The following is a 17,238-nucleotide window of genomic DNA, read 5'->3' as shown; positions in this document are numbered from 1 at the left end:
ACACTGCGGGGTGAAAAATAGCAGTGTACATATTCCCACTTGGGCTGGGGCCTAGGCTCTGAGACCCTCACCGATGGCTGGGTTTCAGAGCTCAGGTGCCTGCCTGAGCCTGAACGTCGACATGCTTATTTTTAGCCCTCCAGCGCCAGCCTACGTCTGGCAATCCAAGCTCTGAGACTCATTCCTGTGGGGATTTTTATTTATTTATTTATTTATTTATTTATTTTTGCTGTGTAGATGTCGCTTAAGTACAGTTTTTCTGAGCAAAGTATTGTTTTCATAAAACAATAATACCAATAACATTTCCTTTCTCCTACCCTTTGCCTCCCTGCCTAGTTAGACTGTGAGCCATTTCGGGGAAGGAACTGTGTTGTGTTTGTATGATACTTAGCACAGTGGCATCTTGATCTTGGTTGAGGCTTAGAGACAATATCGTAATATAATTAATAACAGGGTGATAATAATGTTGCTCACTCGATGGCTAAGTAAGTATATCAGGATGAAAATACCGAGCCTCCTTGAGAATCACCAAGTGTGAATATAACCAGAGGTACCTTTGATAGCTATCCCCTATGTTCTATTTTGTGTAGGTAGCTATAGCTAAAAAAGTCACAGAAAGTTATAGAGTTTAAGGCCAGAAGGACCCAGCAGATCATCTAGTCTGACCCCCTTTATATCACAGGCCACCCCAGCACCCAGCACCTGCACACCAAACCCAACAACTGAAATGAGACCAAAGTATTACAGCCCACAAAGGGCTTGTTGAACATCACCATTTTGTGTAGTTTTAAGATTTTCACAAATTTTAACTTCTTCTTCTTCTTCTTTCTTTTGCATAACATTGTTCTGCAGAAAAAGTTCCAGCCCCACAGTATGTGGAAATAGATGAAGTATCAACAGATAGTTTTAGAGTCAATTGGAAGCCCATCTCCTCTGATATTGCTCGCTACAGATTGGCATGGACCCCACTGAATGGGGGTGCATCTGAAGAGGTGAGTTTTCTTGACTCTCGTAGGTCCTGGTATGGATGCTACACAAAAGGAAGAGGAAATACATTCCACTTTGAGAGGCCCAGTGCTGTTGAAAATATATTGCCAGCTAAGCAAAGCAAAATCCCAGTAATCTGATGCATGGCAGTTTGACTTATTCAGAGAACAGCCTGGCTTACCATGAAGCCCTCCAAAATTAAACTGAACCAATGTTTCAGCGTCTCTTTGTAGATAAACCCTGAGGGAAGAGAACTCATGGAAATTAGCTACCTAATCTCTAATGCGCCAATTCCCGTAGAATCTGCCTTCCATTCTCTGTTACTCCCAATTCTTGGAATGCTCAAATTCTTCCGCTTTCCAGTGAAAAAGATGAAGGTAAACAAGATGATCACTCCAGGGGCGGGTGGGTGATGTGCCCAGCAAAGGGATGAGCATATGTTCTAGGTTTGTTTAATCAATTGGAAACAGTAAAACTTCCTATAAAACCATAGATTCAAAACATTTGACAAAGTTTACACACAATTAATAAATAAATTACAGTGGTATCCTGTGTTTGTGTTTCTCCTCTTTCCCCTTTCTCTCTCTGTGCTCTACTTTTCACTCTAGATCATCATCATGCATCTCTTTCTCTATAGCTGTGCTTGTCCTCAGGCAACATTTTTAAATGTTTCATCCTTTTAAAAGGTTTTGTTTTGTTTTGTTTTGTTCTCTAGTTCAAGATTTTTTTCTTTATTTATCCTTTCTGCTCGTATTTTTAACCTTTGCTTGTCTACCTTTCATCTCTCTTTGTCCCATTCTCTCTCCACCCCTTTTTCTCTATTCACTGTTTGCCCAGTCTCTCACCGCTTACTCTTTTCTCATTCATCCTTTGCCCTCATTTTTCTACTCAGTGATATGATCCTCTACTGTCCCACCCCACCTCGGTTCCTCTCCTCTTTCTGCTAGCGACTCCACTGTGGAAGGGGAGAGCATCTCCCTATGCACAATGCCATCTGCGGGGGTAGAGGAAGCACTGCCAGATTTGGGTTTTTGGCGGCTCCTCCTCTGTAGCAGAGAAGAAGCCGTGTGAGTAGGACTCAATCCTACTAGTGCAGTGAAGCTGGAGCTTTTCTGGAAAATAGCCTTGCCCTATTTCTGTCTTCCCACACCTGGACGGAGATGCTCGTGTGATGAGATGAATTTCAAGGGTAAGCAAGCAAAAGGAGGAATTTATAAGTGAGCTAGTTGATGGGCCTGTCACGCACTGGAGTTCCCCTGCTCATGAGATGGGTTAGGGTTCCCCTTTTCCTGGACTTACTTTTTACTACGTTTATTTCAAGTACCTACCCTGAAAATGTGGTTGCCAATGAGTCTCTTTGACTGGTGTGTATTTTGGATTGGAGCTTATTATTGTCCTTGTGGTGTTTTTGAAATCACTTTGTGTTAGTCTATATTTATAAAATTATCATGAAATATCTGCTGATATGGGGTCCCTCTCTTATCAGGGAGAATGGTTCACTCATTGGAAAATGCTGCAGAGTGCCGATATTTTTACATTTTAAAATATAAAAAATACCCTGGCTCCTTCATTGTTCTCCTCAGTTGACCTTTGTAATGTGGTCAGGCTACGGATAGCACAATACCTCCAGGCTGCTGCCTCTTTAAACTTCTTTCCCAGTTGCCTTATCAGCCATGCGGTAATACAGCGTACTCACCATCGCTCCCAAGAGCGGTTGCCATTTAACTGGGTAGAGTTAGGGAGCCAAATTCTGAGAGTGATGCGAAAGGGTTTGTAAGTGAGGCCTACTTACACCAACTCTGCCAATGTGTAGCAGAGTCTAGGCTGGTGTAACTTACCCAAAGAGCTGGAATAAGATTTTAAAATGTGCATGATCAAGGATAGCTCTTTGTGTATGTTAGCATAGGGGGTGCACATTATTATACCCTCAATTTGGTTGATTTGCTTGTTACACTCCTCTCTTATGGTCCTTTGGCTTGTTAGTTGTACCAGCATAGACTGCCTGAGGTTCTTTTAGGCTCAATGGTCCAGAGTGGGTGCGGGTGCGTGTGGGTGTGGGTGTACGGGTGGTGTAAATTACACATTGGTAAGTGATGTGAGTCATATGTAAGTTAGCAAGTCCTGGTGAGTCTTGGGTGTCTAAGATGGTTTGACATGCACTATGGGTGGGTGGGGGAAGCTGGAAGAAGGTGTTAGTTATACCAGCTTAGATTCCACGTAGACTCACTCAGACTTGCATCTGAATTTTGCCTAAAAATATCTATGCCAAAAAGTGTTTTGTGCAGGGTGCCAGTTCAAAGTTCTGTACCTTCAGAAGACCAGACCCGCTCCTCGCTGAATTGGGAACAGTCTCTGTATCTGCAGAGCCCAGGAGTCTGTAATGCTTTCGTGGGCCATAAGCCGCCACCACAGGAAATTTTTCCTGGATTTGCGCCTCTTTGTTTATTAAGAAACATTCACACTGCAGCATGCACAGAATAAAGATATTGTGCTACTTATACTGACTGAGTGCTTCAAAGCCACTGTATACTGAACAAATAGCTTCCCACTTTGCTTGGTTCTCATTACTGGGGTGGTTTTGTTTCCCTTCAGATGATAAGATGAGTGTCCATCCCTAAAAGCCTGCCAGTGTTGCCTCAGGGAGTCATATCAATATTTGCAGTGTGGCCTAAACGCACTGTCCCAAACCCACCTGCCAACCCAGTTCACCAGAACCACTCCTCACTTCCCCTCATCCTGGGGTCAGTCTTGCACAGCCCTCTCCATCTCTGAGTCCCCCTGTATCCACTGTTAGCCGCTGAACTGCCCAATTCCATTTTTAAACATGAAGAAACAGGGAAATCCCCACAGAAAAACTTTATCATACAGTTAATGTTGCTCAAATGCATTTCCTGCCAATGCAATCACTAAAAATAAAGATCACCGCGTAAGACAATCCATGCTTTCCCAACCACACATCGTCATATCCACACAAGTGCCCATAGTCTTCAGCTCAGCAACAAAAACTACCTTTCAGTTCCCTCCTACAAAACACTCAATTCCCCAAATTCACATTCAAATATAGAATCTGAACTCTGACCTTATAATTTCTTAGATTGTAATAACACATTCTTGGTTTTTCAACTACAGGTATATGTATTGGTAAATTACCTTAATTTTGCAGAGGTTAGAGCTAAAGTTTTGTGATTAAGTGAAACATTGAGGAAATGGATGTGTGTTTCGTAGGTACTTGTACTTTGAGGTCGAAAGGGTCCAAGGCTGCTGAGTTGACTAATGTGTTTTGGTATCATGATGTTTGAGTTAGGCCTCTGGGGATCAGTTCCTTGAGTTTTAGTGATTGCTTTCAAATTAAATAAACTTGTTTAGCCTTAACTGTAAGCTAACATTATTTGTGTGGGACATAGTATAAGGTTACATGGCAGAGCAATAAAACTGGCAATAGATTAACTCTAATCTCGATCTATGAACTGAACAAATTATTAGTGAGTAGTTTGGTATATCGGACTGTATATTTTAGGTGCTGAAATCTGTCTTTCCTATAATTCAATAAAGTTTTTATAAAGTTAATCAAATACAACAGTAAAAAGTGGGGAATGGTCTCTCTAGATATTGCTCTGTTTTTTAGGTTGTCTTAGATGGAGACAAGGACACGCATGTTGTTGAGGGTTTGTTATCCGATACGGAGTATGAAGTTTCTTTGCTGGCAGTTTACAGTGATGAAAGTGAAAGTGATGTTGTTGCTGTTCTTGGAACTACACGTAAGACAAAAACTAATGGTTGTATTGTTTTAAAGAGCTTTATATACTTTAAAGTATAATGTATGAAGCTTATGTTTAAAATATAGCCTGTCCCTTGCTTCTAATACTGATTTATCATCAAGGCTTTGGAGACATATTTTGTGCTTTTATTTAATATTGTGTAGTAGAAGGCATCCAACCTGGAAAGGTTTGGCTGCCCTCCCAGCTTAAATAGCATTAGACTGTCTCTGGTTACACGTCTTTGGCTCACAGATTATTTAACATTCTTTGGTCCTAGGCATCAATATTTAGTCTGGGGGAAGGATATTTAATTAAAAGCTATATTAGATTTAGTTTTGGAATGAAAATATTTTAATGTAAACACTTTTCAAAAATATTTGACATTTACTGTGTATCTTTCTCATCCACACATTTGTCATTTAATTGAAATCAGTGGAGTTGCACTGATTTTACACCAGCTGAGGATCTGGCCCTGTATGTTTACATCAGTGCCTGTGCAACTGTCACTGAAGTCAGAAGAAAACATAGATGGCTTATAGTGGACATTGTGGCCAGTGTTTCCAGCTTGGGTGTTTAAAGTCTCTACTTCATGTAGGCATTTAAGCACATCCCTATGCAGCAAAGAAGGACATGGTTAACTTTAAGCATGTGCTTAAAGTACTTTGCTGAACTGAGATGAATTACTGAATCAAACCAGCACCTACACTAAATCCGTATTTAGGTGTACTTTTCTGTATCTTAAAAAATCTCTACTACACTCCCTTTCTGAAATGTGAAAGATGCCCTGACAGCCTCCATCTGTCTGTCTGTCCATGTCTCCATCCATTTCTTTCTTTTCTTACCTGTCTGTCTCCATCCATCTTTTCCATATTTCTTTTCTTCAGTCTGTCTTTCTTTTACCCACCCATCTTTGTGTCTAATCAGTGCTTCCCTTTCTTAACCATCTCTAAAATGGGTTTATTCTGAAAGTTTAAAACTCGACTTCTGAGGCAATCTACAAGCTATTTTTAGCCCTGCAGATTCTCTAAATTATGATGCTCATCTAACAAAGTCCCTTTTCTTTGCAGCAGACATTTCTGAACATGAAAAATAAATATTCATGGGCCTCTGTGCTTTGTTTCTAACAAACGGTCGTCTGTAGTTTTAATGGGAGGACGTGGTTCTTTTGTGCTCAATAAAGCCCTTAGGAAAGAAGAGTAAAGGAGTTTGCACAACAATTTCTTTTCTTGAATATAAAATGAATTTATTAGCGGGCAAGATTATTTAATTTTTGACCAACTGTATAAAGGTGTTAGCACTATGAATTACTACTGAAAACTAGCTTAGGATAGTCTTGCATTGCACACAGTAAGGCGTGAATTGGTGTGTATCCCTTTTGTCTATTAAGTAAGAAAATATAAAAAATCATCAGACAACATTCTTTAGAAGTTCACACACATTTTATTTTCTTTTTTGGGCAGTGACTTGGTTAAGTTGAAACTGTTTTTTCAGTTGTAAACAGGAAAATTTATTTGATTCAAATCGAGGCATACATATATATTTAGTAAACTTTGGCTTGGTCCTGTAACCCTTATTTAGGCAAGAAATCTATACCCATGCATGTAGCCCTTGCATCAGTAGTGCTGATGTTGTTATGTTTAGCTTTGTGTGGCTTGAAAGCTTGTCTGTCCCTCTAATGTCCTGGGACTGACATGGCTATGACTGTGTATAGCAACAACAATGTAATTTGTTGGTCTTGCTAACAACCTTGTTAGTTGTCTCAGCAGACACATTAAATATAAGAATGGGCATGAAACCTGGCCTACCCTCCTAACACTTGAAGGGTGATTCTAGTGGTGGTTGGAAGCTGAAGCTAGACAGATTCAGATTAGAAATAAGGTGCCAATTTTTAACAGTGAGGGTAATTAACCATTGGAACAATTTAGCAAGGGGAGAAGTCTCTAAATCATTGTCTTTCTGGATGTCTTTCTGTTGTTTAAAGAGAAGTCATGGGCATAGGCGCCGGCTTCCTCCGGGCCCAGGGGATGTTCAACCCTCTGCTCCACCCAAGGTCCTGCCCCTTTCCCCCAAGACCCCACCCCATCCCACCTTTTCTTGCCCCTGCTCCTCCCCAGGCCCTGCCCCCACACCCGTCTCTGAAGTCCCCATCCCCACCCTGCCTCTTCCCACCGCGCCCCGCCTTTTCCCACTCCCCTTCCGCCTCTTTCCCACCTCTTCCCACAGATACACATATGAATCTTTTTTGCTTCTAATTTAACTAGGATGTACATAATGCCTTCCACTGTTTCATTCTCTTCAGAATATCATCTTATACATTGAATGTAGTGCTCTTGAAAGGTGCTAAATAGACTCATTTACTTAAAATGAAGTGGGTACATGAGGGTAAGTTGGCTCAGGGTCATAGTTCTAAATAGAGGAAAATATTTCCATAGCTGGCATTAAAAGAGTACACAAATGGCTCCCAGATCTTTCTGAAATGTCACTGAATGAGTATTATTTTTCAGTTGCAAGGACCACTACAGTATCTACCAGCATTGCTACTACTAGTCCAGCAACCTCCAGACCCACAACAGCAGGTAAAAGAAATGAACGTCAATAAAATGTACTCTGAAGTGTTGTAGCCCCGTACAAAACACAGAATAAAAAAGACCTCATTGCTTTCTTGAATCAGACAATTTGCTTCTAAATATAGGTTGCCTGTCTATAATAGTGATTTCTATAGCAAACTGAGCTTTTGTACAGGTTAAAAACCCCTAGAGAGCCAAGGATAGGTGTCATATAAATAAATGAAATAATGGGGGACATTTATATAATATTTATTGCTCCTTAAGATCAGTATCCATTCATTTCTGGTAGCATTTTTGGGGCTCATTTCTGTTCCTATTGAAACCCCCATAATTACTTCCATAGAAATGGGGGTGTGGCTGTTGTTGCTTGGTGACAATGAATATGAAATATTGTTGAGTGACACACTTCCAAAGACTTGTTTTAAATCGGGTCTATGACCTATTCTTTTGAGTTACTTTTATTTTTGTTTTGAGTTTTTCGAACAGGAATCCGAAACCTTGTTATAGATGATGAAACCACATCAAGCTTGAGAGTGACATGGGATGTTTCAGACAACAACATTCACCAGTTCAGAGTGACCTACCTCATTAGTAAAGGTGATCGTGCTGAGGAAGTGGTAAGACTGGTCTGCATGATTTTTTTTTTTTTGGTACGACTTAAACAAATGTTCAGAGATCCTATTAGTATTAACAAAGGGCCCGATCCTGCACCTGCCCTACATCGAAGTCAATGGACAATCTGTGTATGGAATAGCTGCAGAATTGGACTCCAAGTCTCTAATCCTGCAATTGATGCAGTGCAGACAGACTGCTGTGTCTGTACAGAACCCTGTTCAAGTTGCTCCATGCAGGTGCAGCACTCGACCTGTGCATTGTCAAATATAGGATTAGGCCTAACTGACTAAAAATTTTGGACTTTGGGTTAAACTTCTAGGTTAATTGATGCTTAACTGCTGTTCTTCTTTGTGCTGTGGCAGGCCTCAACCTTTGTAACACAAGTATTTAAGAAAGTACTTTTCACGCTGCATCTCTGTTCCCTGTAGAACAGGAACATCTCTGTTCCTCTGTTCCCTGTTCCTCTGTAGATACGCTGGAGAGGAGGGATAGGATACAGAAGGACCTAGACAAATTGGAGGATTGGGCCAAAAGAAATCTGATGAGGTTCAATAAGGATAAGTGCAGGGTCCTGCAGTTAGGACGGAAGAATCCAATGCACCACTACAGACTAGGGACCGAATGGCTAGGCAGCAGTTCTGCGGAAAAGGACCTAGGGTTGACAGTGGATGAGAAGCTGGATATGAGTCAGCAGTGTGCCCTTGTTGCCAAGAAGGCCAATGGCATTTTGGGATGTATAAGTAGAGGCATAGCGAGCAGATCGAGGGACATGATCGTTCCCCTCTATTCGACATTGGTGAGGCCTCATCTGGAGTACTGTGTCCAGTTTTGGGCCCCACACTACAAGAAGGATGTGGATAAATTGGAGAGAGTCCAGCGAAGGGCAACAAAAATGATTAGGGGTCTAGAACACATGACTTATGAGGAGAGGCTGAGGGAGCTGGGATTGTTTAGCCTGCAGAAGAGAAGAATGAGGGGGGATTTGATAGCTGCTTTCAACTACCTGAAAGGGGGTTCCAAAGAGGATGGCTCTAGACTGTTCTCAATGGTAGCAGATGACAGAACGAGGAGTAATGGTCTCAAGTTGCAGTGGGGGAGGTTTAGATTGGATATTAGGAAAAACTTTTTCACTAAGAGGGTGGTGAAACACTGGAATGCGTTACCCAGGGAGGTGGTAGAATCTCCTTCCTTAGAGGTTTTTAAGGTCAGGCTTGACAAAGCCCTGGCTGGGATGATTTAACTGGGAATTGGTCCTGCTTCGAGCAGGAGGTTGGACTAGATGACCTTCTGGGGTCCCTTCCAACCCTGATATTCTATGATTCTATGATTCCCTTTCTTGTCTCTCTCAGTGCAGCCCCTCAGGTCTCAGGCCTTGTTCCGTCACCTCTTCTGCAATTTTGCAATTCCCCCACTCCTTGGCTGGGACCCTGTAGTAACTGTGTTTACCTAGCAGTCCTGAGTTCAGGTACCTGTGGTTCTTCCCTTTGAGATCCTGTTGTCACACACTGACATATAGGCAGCGTAACCCAGTGGTTGGAGCAGGAGTTTGGCCTATGGTCAGAGGAGAATCAAAGGGGAGAATTGGGGGTATGGTCAGGAGGCAAGCCAATGGTCAGAGCCAGGAGCCAGAATTGAACCAAAGGGCAAAGCTGAGGTCATGGCCAAGAGAAAAGCCAGTGGTCAGAGCCAAGAGTAAGGAATCAGGAGTTCAAAGGTAGGCAGTGTCTAGTACTGGAGCAAGGGCTGGGCAGGAAGCAGGTCTGGTGCAGCTGTGGGTGTGGTGCAGCTGTATGGGTGCGGGGGGTGCTGCAGCACCCCCAGGTTTTACATGAGGCTCTGCTCCTGGCCCCTCACGAAGGGTCCCAGCTGCTGGCCCTGCTCCCAGGGCTCCCCTCCCTGCCCTGCATGCAGGCTCCCGGCCCCACGCTCAGGGCTGCTGGCCCCAGCCTTGGCCTCCTTTCCCCTGTCTGGGTGTCCCCCCGCAGGGGAGACAGTCCTGTTCCCGACCCCTGGCTTTCAGCATGCCCACTATTAGAAGTGTTCCAGCACCACTGTCCATGCTCTTTTTGCTACAGGATGTAAATGGTGATCTGTTGACCCTTCTGAGCAATCTGGGAGCACAGCACTTAGTGAGGGATTGTTGGGCCCAGCAGAGCTTATTGGGTTGCTAGGGATCCGATCCCAGAGGCAGCTGAGTATCTGACACCTGTGACTAGTATAGTGCCAAAACAGCCTTCTGAAATGCAAAGTATTGTTTAGTTTGCAGGAGGGGCAAAGCTTATAGAGAAAGAGGATTTTTAAACAACAGACATGCATGTAGACTGTCTATCATACCTAAGGTCTGCCCATCCCCTTATGGTAACCTACAGACTTAACTTCTTCAGGTATCCACAGTGGGCGTCTGTGTCTCCGTCTGGTTTCCCTGAACAACTACCTCTCTCTCTTGAGAGAGAGTCCCTTTTTTAAACCGGCCAGAGTTCTTTGGATCTCCTGTGTTCCTGGGCCTTTGTCTGCCCTGGCTTTGTCCCTTACCAACCCTCAAACATTTGCAGAAAAGTGGCTAAACTTGAGCCATTCTTTCTTTTCTGGCTTTGTTTTCCTCCAACAGTCCCCTATTAAACTAAACCAATATATCCATATAGTAAACATTTCAATAATAAGGTTGATCTACAGTATTCCTAAACTATTGCAGGAACTCCAAGTCTGTCACACTACTCATGGATTGGGATCATAGTAAGAATAACACTTCCAAATTTGAGTGCCTTAAGACAGATACATGTGAATCTCTTTCGGACACCTCAGTAAGAATGTCCTCATTTTAAGCTGTGCTTTACACCTACTGTTGTCAACTCTAAGTCGTGCAATATTTGGTATTTTTCTTAAAGCCTCATTTCCTGGAGTCATGTGAATACAACAGATTTTCATCTTTAATTTTTTAATAAAATGTAAGTTTCTAACCCTCGTGGTTGTGGGGAAAAGCTTGAAAGAGAGAACGCTAAAAGTTTAAAGACTAGAATACAGAAAGAACCCCAAATTTATTATTTTTAAAATCTCATGATTTTTGAGCCAGTTTTGTAATATTTGGGGGCCTGACTAATGCTTTTTGAACACTTGGGTTTGTCAATAATGTATACCTGAGTTTCCTATTGAAGTCAAGAATTAAAATTTCGGCCTCATGGTATACATAAAATAGAGCAAAAAGTATCATTCAGGCTTATGTCTCCAAATTATTACTTCAGAATATAAAAGCATTCTTTCATGTACAAGCTTCCTTCACTCACATTCTGTAATCGGATGGAGTTCTCATTCATGCAGCTCACTCCTATTTATGTTAACAGGAAATGTTATTGGACATACTGGATATTCTTTCATATTCCCTGCAGTCTGCTTTTTTTTTTTTTCATTTTTTCTGTTTTATTTTTCTTTGATGACTATATCAGTAAGAACGGCAAAGAAAGGAACTACTTGAATATATTTTCTCCTGAGATATGAATCATGTTATTGTTTCTTTTCAGTTTCATCCATCTTTTATGAGGCTTTGGTAGAAAATTACTTTTTAGCTATCTCGCTGATGTCAAAACAGTAATCTTAAACTGAACCTTTTTAATAGAGTGGTTTCTTTTTGGGGCAGTACAAAAAGCTTTATAGATCTACATAGCATATATGACACTACGATACAAGGCAATAGCAAAAATATACAGCCTAATAGGCAATATTCTTCTGTTTCATCTGATATAGCCAGAGGTTTCTTAAATTTTCAAATCCCAGATTAACTTTTTTCAGGTCAGTGAAAGCTTAAACCAAGCCAATTAGATAATATAGATGTGTCTCTGTTTTTAATAGTCAATAATTGGTTGTTATTTTAAAAAAATTAAAATAAAATTTTAGTAAAGTTATTAAAACTCTAGCTATTAGAAAGATTTATGCTTTTTGAGCTGGATCACATGCCCATAAATGTAAATGGTAAAGCTGCAGGACCTGGCATTTTGGTTCCGATTCAGCAAAGCACTTAAGCAAGTGCTTTAGTCCCACTGAAGTTAAACTAAAACAAGTGCTTAAGTGCTTCATGGAATAAGGAATAATCCCGAAATTACTCCTAGATGGGTCTTAGTTAACAGGTACAGTGTTGGGCAATCCCTTTCTGACCAAGAGTAAGCAAAATATACAGATTCCCCCACCCTCTATAGTGAAACCACTCTTTGAATAGTAAACATGCAGTTAATATAACTGATCTAAGGAATATTTGAAAGTTGTATTGGCTCAGAGATTTAGTACAGAGTGATAGTTCATACATGCAGAGATAGCTGTCTATCATAGGCAGGTTCTCTTAGTACATTACTATCTTAGATATGTATAGCGAACAAGTCTGCTGATTATTTAGGGAGGGCGAATATTGTCAAAATAGAGCATCACAAACATATTTAAAATGTAAACCAGCTCATAAGGAATAAATTGCTGTACGGAAGTGGGAAAGGTATATGATGGCTGAGATCATATGTGTTTATAAAAGGATTTAAGAAGCTAATAATCAACCTTGTCTGTTTCTGATGTTCTGACCATCCAGGTAATGGTACCTGGAAGACAAAACAATCTTCTTCTTCAGCAGCTGCTCTCAGATACCGTATACAAAGTTACTGTCACTCCCATCTATTCTGATGGGGAAGGAGTCGGTGTCTCAGCTCCTGGAAAAACCTGTAAGTACAAACATTTGGTTTTAGGCAGACGGAAAGGTCTGAGTAAGAGATGTTTTGTTTTGTTTTTTTCTCATACTATGCAAACATTTGAGTTCAGGTTAAAACATAGGTTCAAATTAAAAATGAAGAAATGTACGAATCAGGACTTTTATACAAATCCCACTGCACTGACTGATAAACGTGACTGTTTTTAATCAAGTTTGACTATGTCTTGTGCTGTGAACTGTCAAATATCAGAAACTCAGTGGGAGCAAGGCTGGTCAGTTTTTGATTAAATTCTAGATAAATTCATGGAGGATAGGTCCATCAGTGGCGATTAGCCAGGATGGACAGGGATGGTGTCCCTAGCCTCTGTTTGCCAGAAGTTGGGAATGAGCGACAGGACATGGATCACTTGATGATTACCTGTTCTGTTCATTCCCTCTGGGGCACCTGGCACTGGCCATTGGCAGAAGACAGGATGCTGGGCTAGATGGACCTTTGGTCTGAACTGTATGGCCGTTCTTATGGTTTGGGAGTCCACCAAGGAGTCCAAGTTCTGTAGAAAGTGATGATGATGATGATGCCATGAGTGACATTCAACTATTTTTAGTTAGTGCCAAATCAATACCCCAGCCAAAATGCTGTTGGAGAGATTTCTTTTGGACGAGATATTTTTCAAAAAGTTCCTGACCATTTGCAGTTGTTAAAGACCCTGTTGAACTTTTCAGCAGAATTGTTATATTAGTTCTAGACAACATACCAACACAAGTCACTACCTTCTCTCTAACCAAATTCAACCTGTGGATAAAATGGAAAAAGATAGACCTACTGCACTCTGCTAAACAGCTGGCATGTTCCACCTGATAAGTGGCTGTATTTCAATGGTGGCTGAAATTATCTCTGTGCATAATTTGTGTATCACTTTCAGTCCCTGATCCTACAACACTTACATGCGTACTTAACTTTAAGTACATGAATAGTCCCATTGACTTCAGTTTAGCAAATACAGAAGCATTTGCAGAATCAAGGCCCAAATTTATGATGCACCTTGGGATACTTTGAGTTGAAAGGAAATATACACATGAAAGATAATTATCACAGAATTCCCTTTTACTCCTCTATTCTTGGGGGGGGGGGTTTACATTAAGGCTGTGTATTAATTTGAAATTACAATACTTGTTCAATAGACACAACAGTCCAAATTAATCCTTGCTATAACCCTTTTAGAAACTCCATATTTTTTAATTCACTGGCATAATGCTGGGGATGAATTTGACTCAACAGGCCCAGATCCTCTCTCAGACACATGGCTGTGGCTCCTCTGGACTTTTGGAAGTTGTGCCTGTGTACTTGGGGGCAGAACTGGTCTCCTTATCTAGAGTTATGTGTAATCTGGGTTATTATTTATATGCATGTCTATCTTTTATACAAGTGCTTGTAAGAGATGCAGATATGGAAGCTCACAATTTGTTTTGCTTTTAGTGCCTCTTTCTGCCCCCGGAAATTTAAGGGTCTCAGATGAGTGGTACAACCGATTACGTATTAGCTGGGATGCCCCTCCATCACCAACAATGGGTTACAGGATTGTCTACAAACCTATCAAAAGTGAGTTTTCAAAATTGGTTGCTTTGGCTTCTGTTTTTGCTTTTTCAGTTTTCACATCTATTGCTAAAAGTCCCACTTAAAACAAAAAACTATAACTGATTGCAACTAAAAACCTGAGAGCCTATAGAAATACATTTTCAAAGTAGTTCAGAGAGATTTAGACCCAATTTTTCCAAGTGCCCTGTAATTTTAGATGCATTAATTTTTGGATACCGAACTCTAGCTATGTAGAATACCTAACTGTAGACTTCATTCACAGTTAGCCAAGCCACACCCACTCATTCAAATCCCTCTGAAAAACATTTCTTTCATGATGACCATAAGAACTGAGTTTACTGTTATAATGGGGAGGAAATAAAAATTAAAAAGAAAAACACACCAAGGGCTGAATTCTAAGCTATATCCTAAGCCGTAAGCAGTGATTACAGTTAAGATAGACATGGCAGTGTTTGCAGCTCTTTGTCCTGGTCCCAGTTCTACACAGTTCCTGATCCCAGACTCAGAGCTGCTTTAAATGATGCAGGTTTGCAATAGCCCTGTAGGGACTTGTTTTGTGGGTGGGGATCCCCAGATCCTGTTATGCCTCCAAGCCAAGGGAATCTTCAGCTGCCTATTTAGGGCAGTGCTGAGTCCCCTTTGTTCCCCTGGAGCAGCACAGAAGGGGCTTAGCAAGTGCCAGTGTCGAGCCTTAGATGAATGTCACTGCTGGATTCCTCAGTGTGTGCTGGTTTCCACATGTCTGTCTTAGACTGTGAGTTGCTCTGGTTATGAAGTGTCTTCAGTTCTGTGTACAGTACTGAGTGCACCACTGGGGCTAAGCAAGTAATAATAAAGCAATGTGTTTAGGAATAAACCTATTTTTGACTACAGATTATGATATTTTTTACTGCCTGATAATTCCTTTAATTACAAAGTATTCTATTCTTTTTCAGTCCCTGGACCAGCACTGGAGACCTTCGTGGGGGATGATATTAACACCATTCTCATTCTTAATCTATTCAGTGGAACTGAGTATAGCATTAAAGTATTTGCTTCATACTCAACAGGCTTCAGTGATGCCCTAGCAGGCACAGCCAAAACATGTAAGAATGATTTCATGCTGTTCAGATCTCTACGGACCATTTTCCCATTGTAACTTTAGCTTCACACAACTCCCTGAATGAATTCTCACACGAATTCTTTTCCTCTTCTAAGTATTTTGAGCTAGTTGTTTGCTGAAAGGAAAAGCCTTTTTTCATCAGACAGAATAGAGCTTTAACATGTTTCCTGCTGGAATTAACACAAGACAGGTCATAAAGCAGATATTATTTATTATCATTCAACTCTAGTAACTATACATTTGCTTAATGAAAGTCTGTTTTCCTTTTTCTGATCAGGCAATCCTTCGAAATCATTTGAGTTAGGCTTTACATCATGGAAACCTTAACCTTAAATTCAGCTTTGACAACAGTATTGTTATATCAATAACATTTTTGCTTTTAAGTGAATTATTAACACTGTTTATTGGTCCTTCTCAAATTCCAGATCTGTGGACTCAGGATGTAGATGCCTTCTTTCTGCTTCCTGTCCTTTATTAGATATTATTTTGGGGATTATTTTTTGTGCAGGCTTTTGCATTACAATTATTTCTTTAAAATTAATTAATAAAAGTGGTCACTCACTTTTTTCCTTTTTCTTCTGATTTTTGGATAATTATATTGCAGCATTTTCTTGTGTTCTGGCATTTTTACTGTAGCAGTACTATTTGTTTTTATATTCAATTGCAGTGTACTTGGGGGTGACAAATCTGGATGCATATCAAGTGCGCATGACTAGTATTTGTGCCCAGTGGCAGCTTCACAGACATGCTACTGCATACAGGATAGTTATAGAATCTCTTGTTGGTAAGTTAGCACATTGTTACATATCCACTCGGCTTAATAGTTTGTAGGAATGCTGCTTGTAGAGAACCACAGGACTGTATCTAAATGAAATTTGCAAACAAAATTTCCACTCCTAAAATTAGTAAAATTGTAAAAGTAATTGAATGACAGTGTTTAAAATAAGTGGAGGAGAGCAGAACTACACAGAAACTGGAAATGAATGAACCACAAAAGATTTGGAGTTAGAGTTCCCTTAACATAAAAGCTTGACTAGTTATCTGTGACTACACAGGCTCCAGGTCACCCCCTTACCTGATACTGCCTTGTATCTAGCGGGAGATCCAACAGCCTCCTGCTCCTTTCCCCCCTCCCACAGCATCTTCAGGGTGCAGCCGCCCATCCTTCTCCATCTCATCTCGTCAAACCCACTGGTCTCCAGCTCCCAGCTAAGTCGCCTGCTTGGGTTTGTTCAGCCTCCCACCCTGCAGCAAAAAGATCAAGAAACACTCCTCTATGTTCCTTATCTGCTGCTTCCAGCCCATTGGATTGTGTGGGAATGAACGTACAGGCTGGCTCCCAAAAGAATGGAGGATGGAAAGCAGTACTGTTGGTTACTTCATAAAGATCCAGAAGGGAGAGTGAACCTCCTGTCCATTTAGATCTGATAAATGGAGATGTCCAGGCCCATTGAGGGAAGGGAGCTATGGTGAATGCTCAGTGGGCTTTACCTTATCCAGATGAGGTTCACGGGGGCTATAACTGTATGCAAGCTCATTTGCTCATCCCCGGTAGACACTCGCTGTCTTGTTATGGTGAAAAACAATTACCTTGCATAGAATGACTCCCTTGAAAAACTTGAATAACTTGAGAAGTGCAGTTAGTAAAACCTAATCAAGTTAACCAAAGACGGCATGAACAGTAGATGCTAATCTGATTGTAAAATAATGACCCTTGTATTTTACAATTGATGGGTTCAGATAAGGTTTATCTGAAGGCCTGAAATACAGAGAAGCTATTTTAAAGCAACGATCTTAGTTGGCAAGAGGGAATGCAGATTTCCTTCTTACCTGGGAGTTAGCCTAAATTCTGCTTCCTCTGTGCCTATTCATTATTATGTAGGACTGCCAGACATGTGTTTAACCTAGCCTGAGAGCCTTAATTTGAGAAC

At 41.0% G+C, this 17,238-nt stretch overlaps 1 protein-coding gene across 4 annotated transcripts in view; it reads left to right on the top strand.

Moving 5' to 3' along the window:
- Positions 1-17,238, top strand: part of COL14A1 (collagen type XIV alpha 1 chain) — a 173,899-nt gene that overhangs the window by 70,869 nt on the left and 85,792 nt on the right. For 3 of the 4 annotated variants that reach the window (XM_084621152.1, XM_084621149.1, XM_084621151.1), the window contains 8 exons: positions 853-992; positions 4,613-4,745; positions 7,250-7,321; positions 7,787-7,929; positions 12,492-12,621; positions 14,086-14,208; positions 15,141-15,290; positions 15,975-16,091. In XM_084621152.1, coding sequence (XP_084477278.1) covers positions 853-992; positions 4,613-4,745; positions 7,250-7,321; positions 7,787-7,929; positions 12,492-12,621; positions 14,086-14,208; positions 15,141-15,290; positions 15,975-16,091 — 1,008 coding nt within the window. The remainder of the gene's footprint in view (positions 1-852; positions 993-4,612; positions 4,746-7,249; positions 7,322-7,786; positions 7,930-12,491; positions 12,622-14,085; positions 14,209-15,140; positions 15,291-15,974; positions 16,092-17,238) is intronic. The other variant, XM_084621150.1, reaches the window with a different exon arrangement.

The sequence above is a fragment of the Lepidochelys olivacea genome, assembly GCF_965140295.1.
Source record: "Lepidochelys olivacea isolate rLepOli2 genome assembly, chromosome: 2".
In the NCBI taxonomy this organism is placed as follows: Eukaryota; Metazoa; Chordata; order Testudines; family Cheloniidae; genus Lepidochelys; species Lepidochelys olivacea.
The sequence above is the reverse complement of the archived record's forward strand: the minus strand, read 5'-3'. Positions and strand labels throughout refer to the sequence as shown.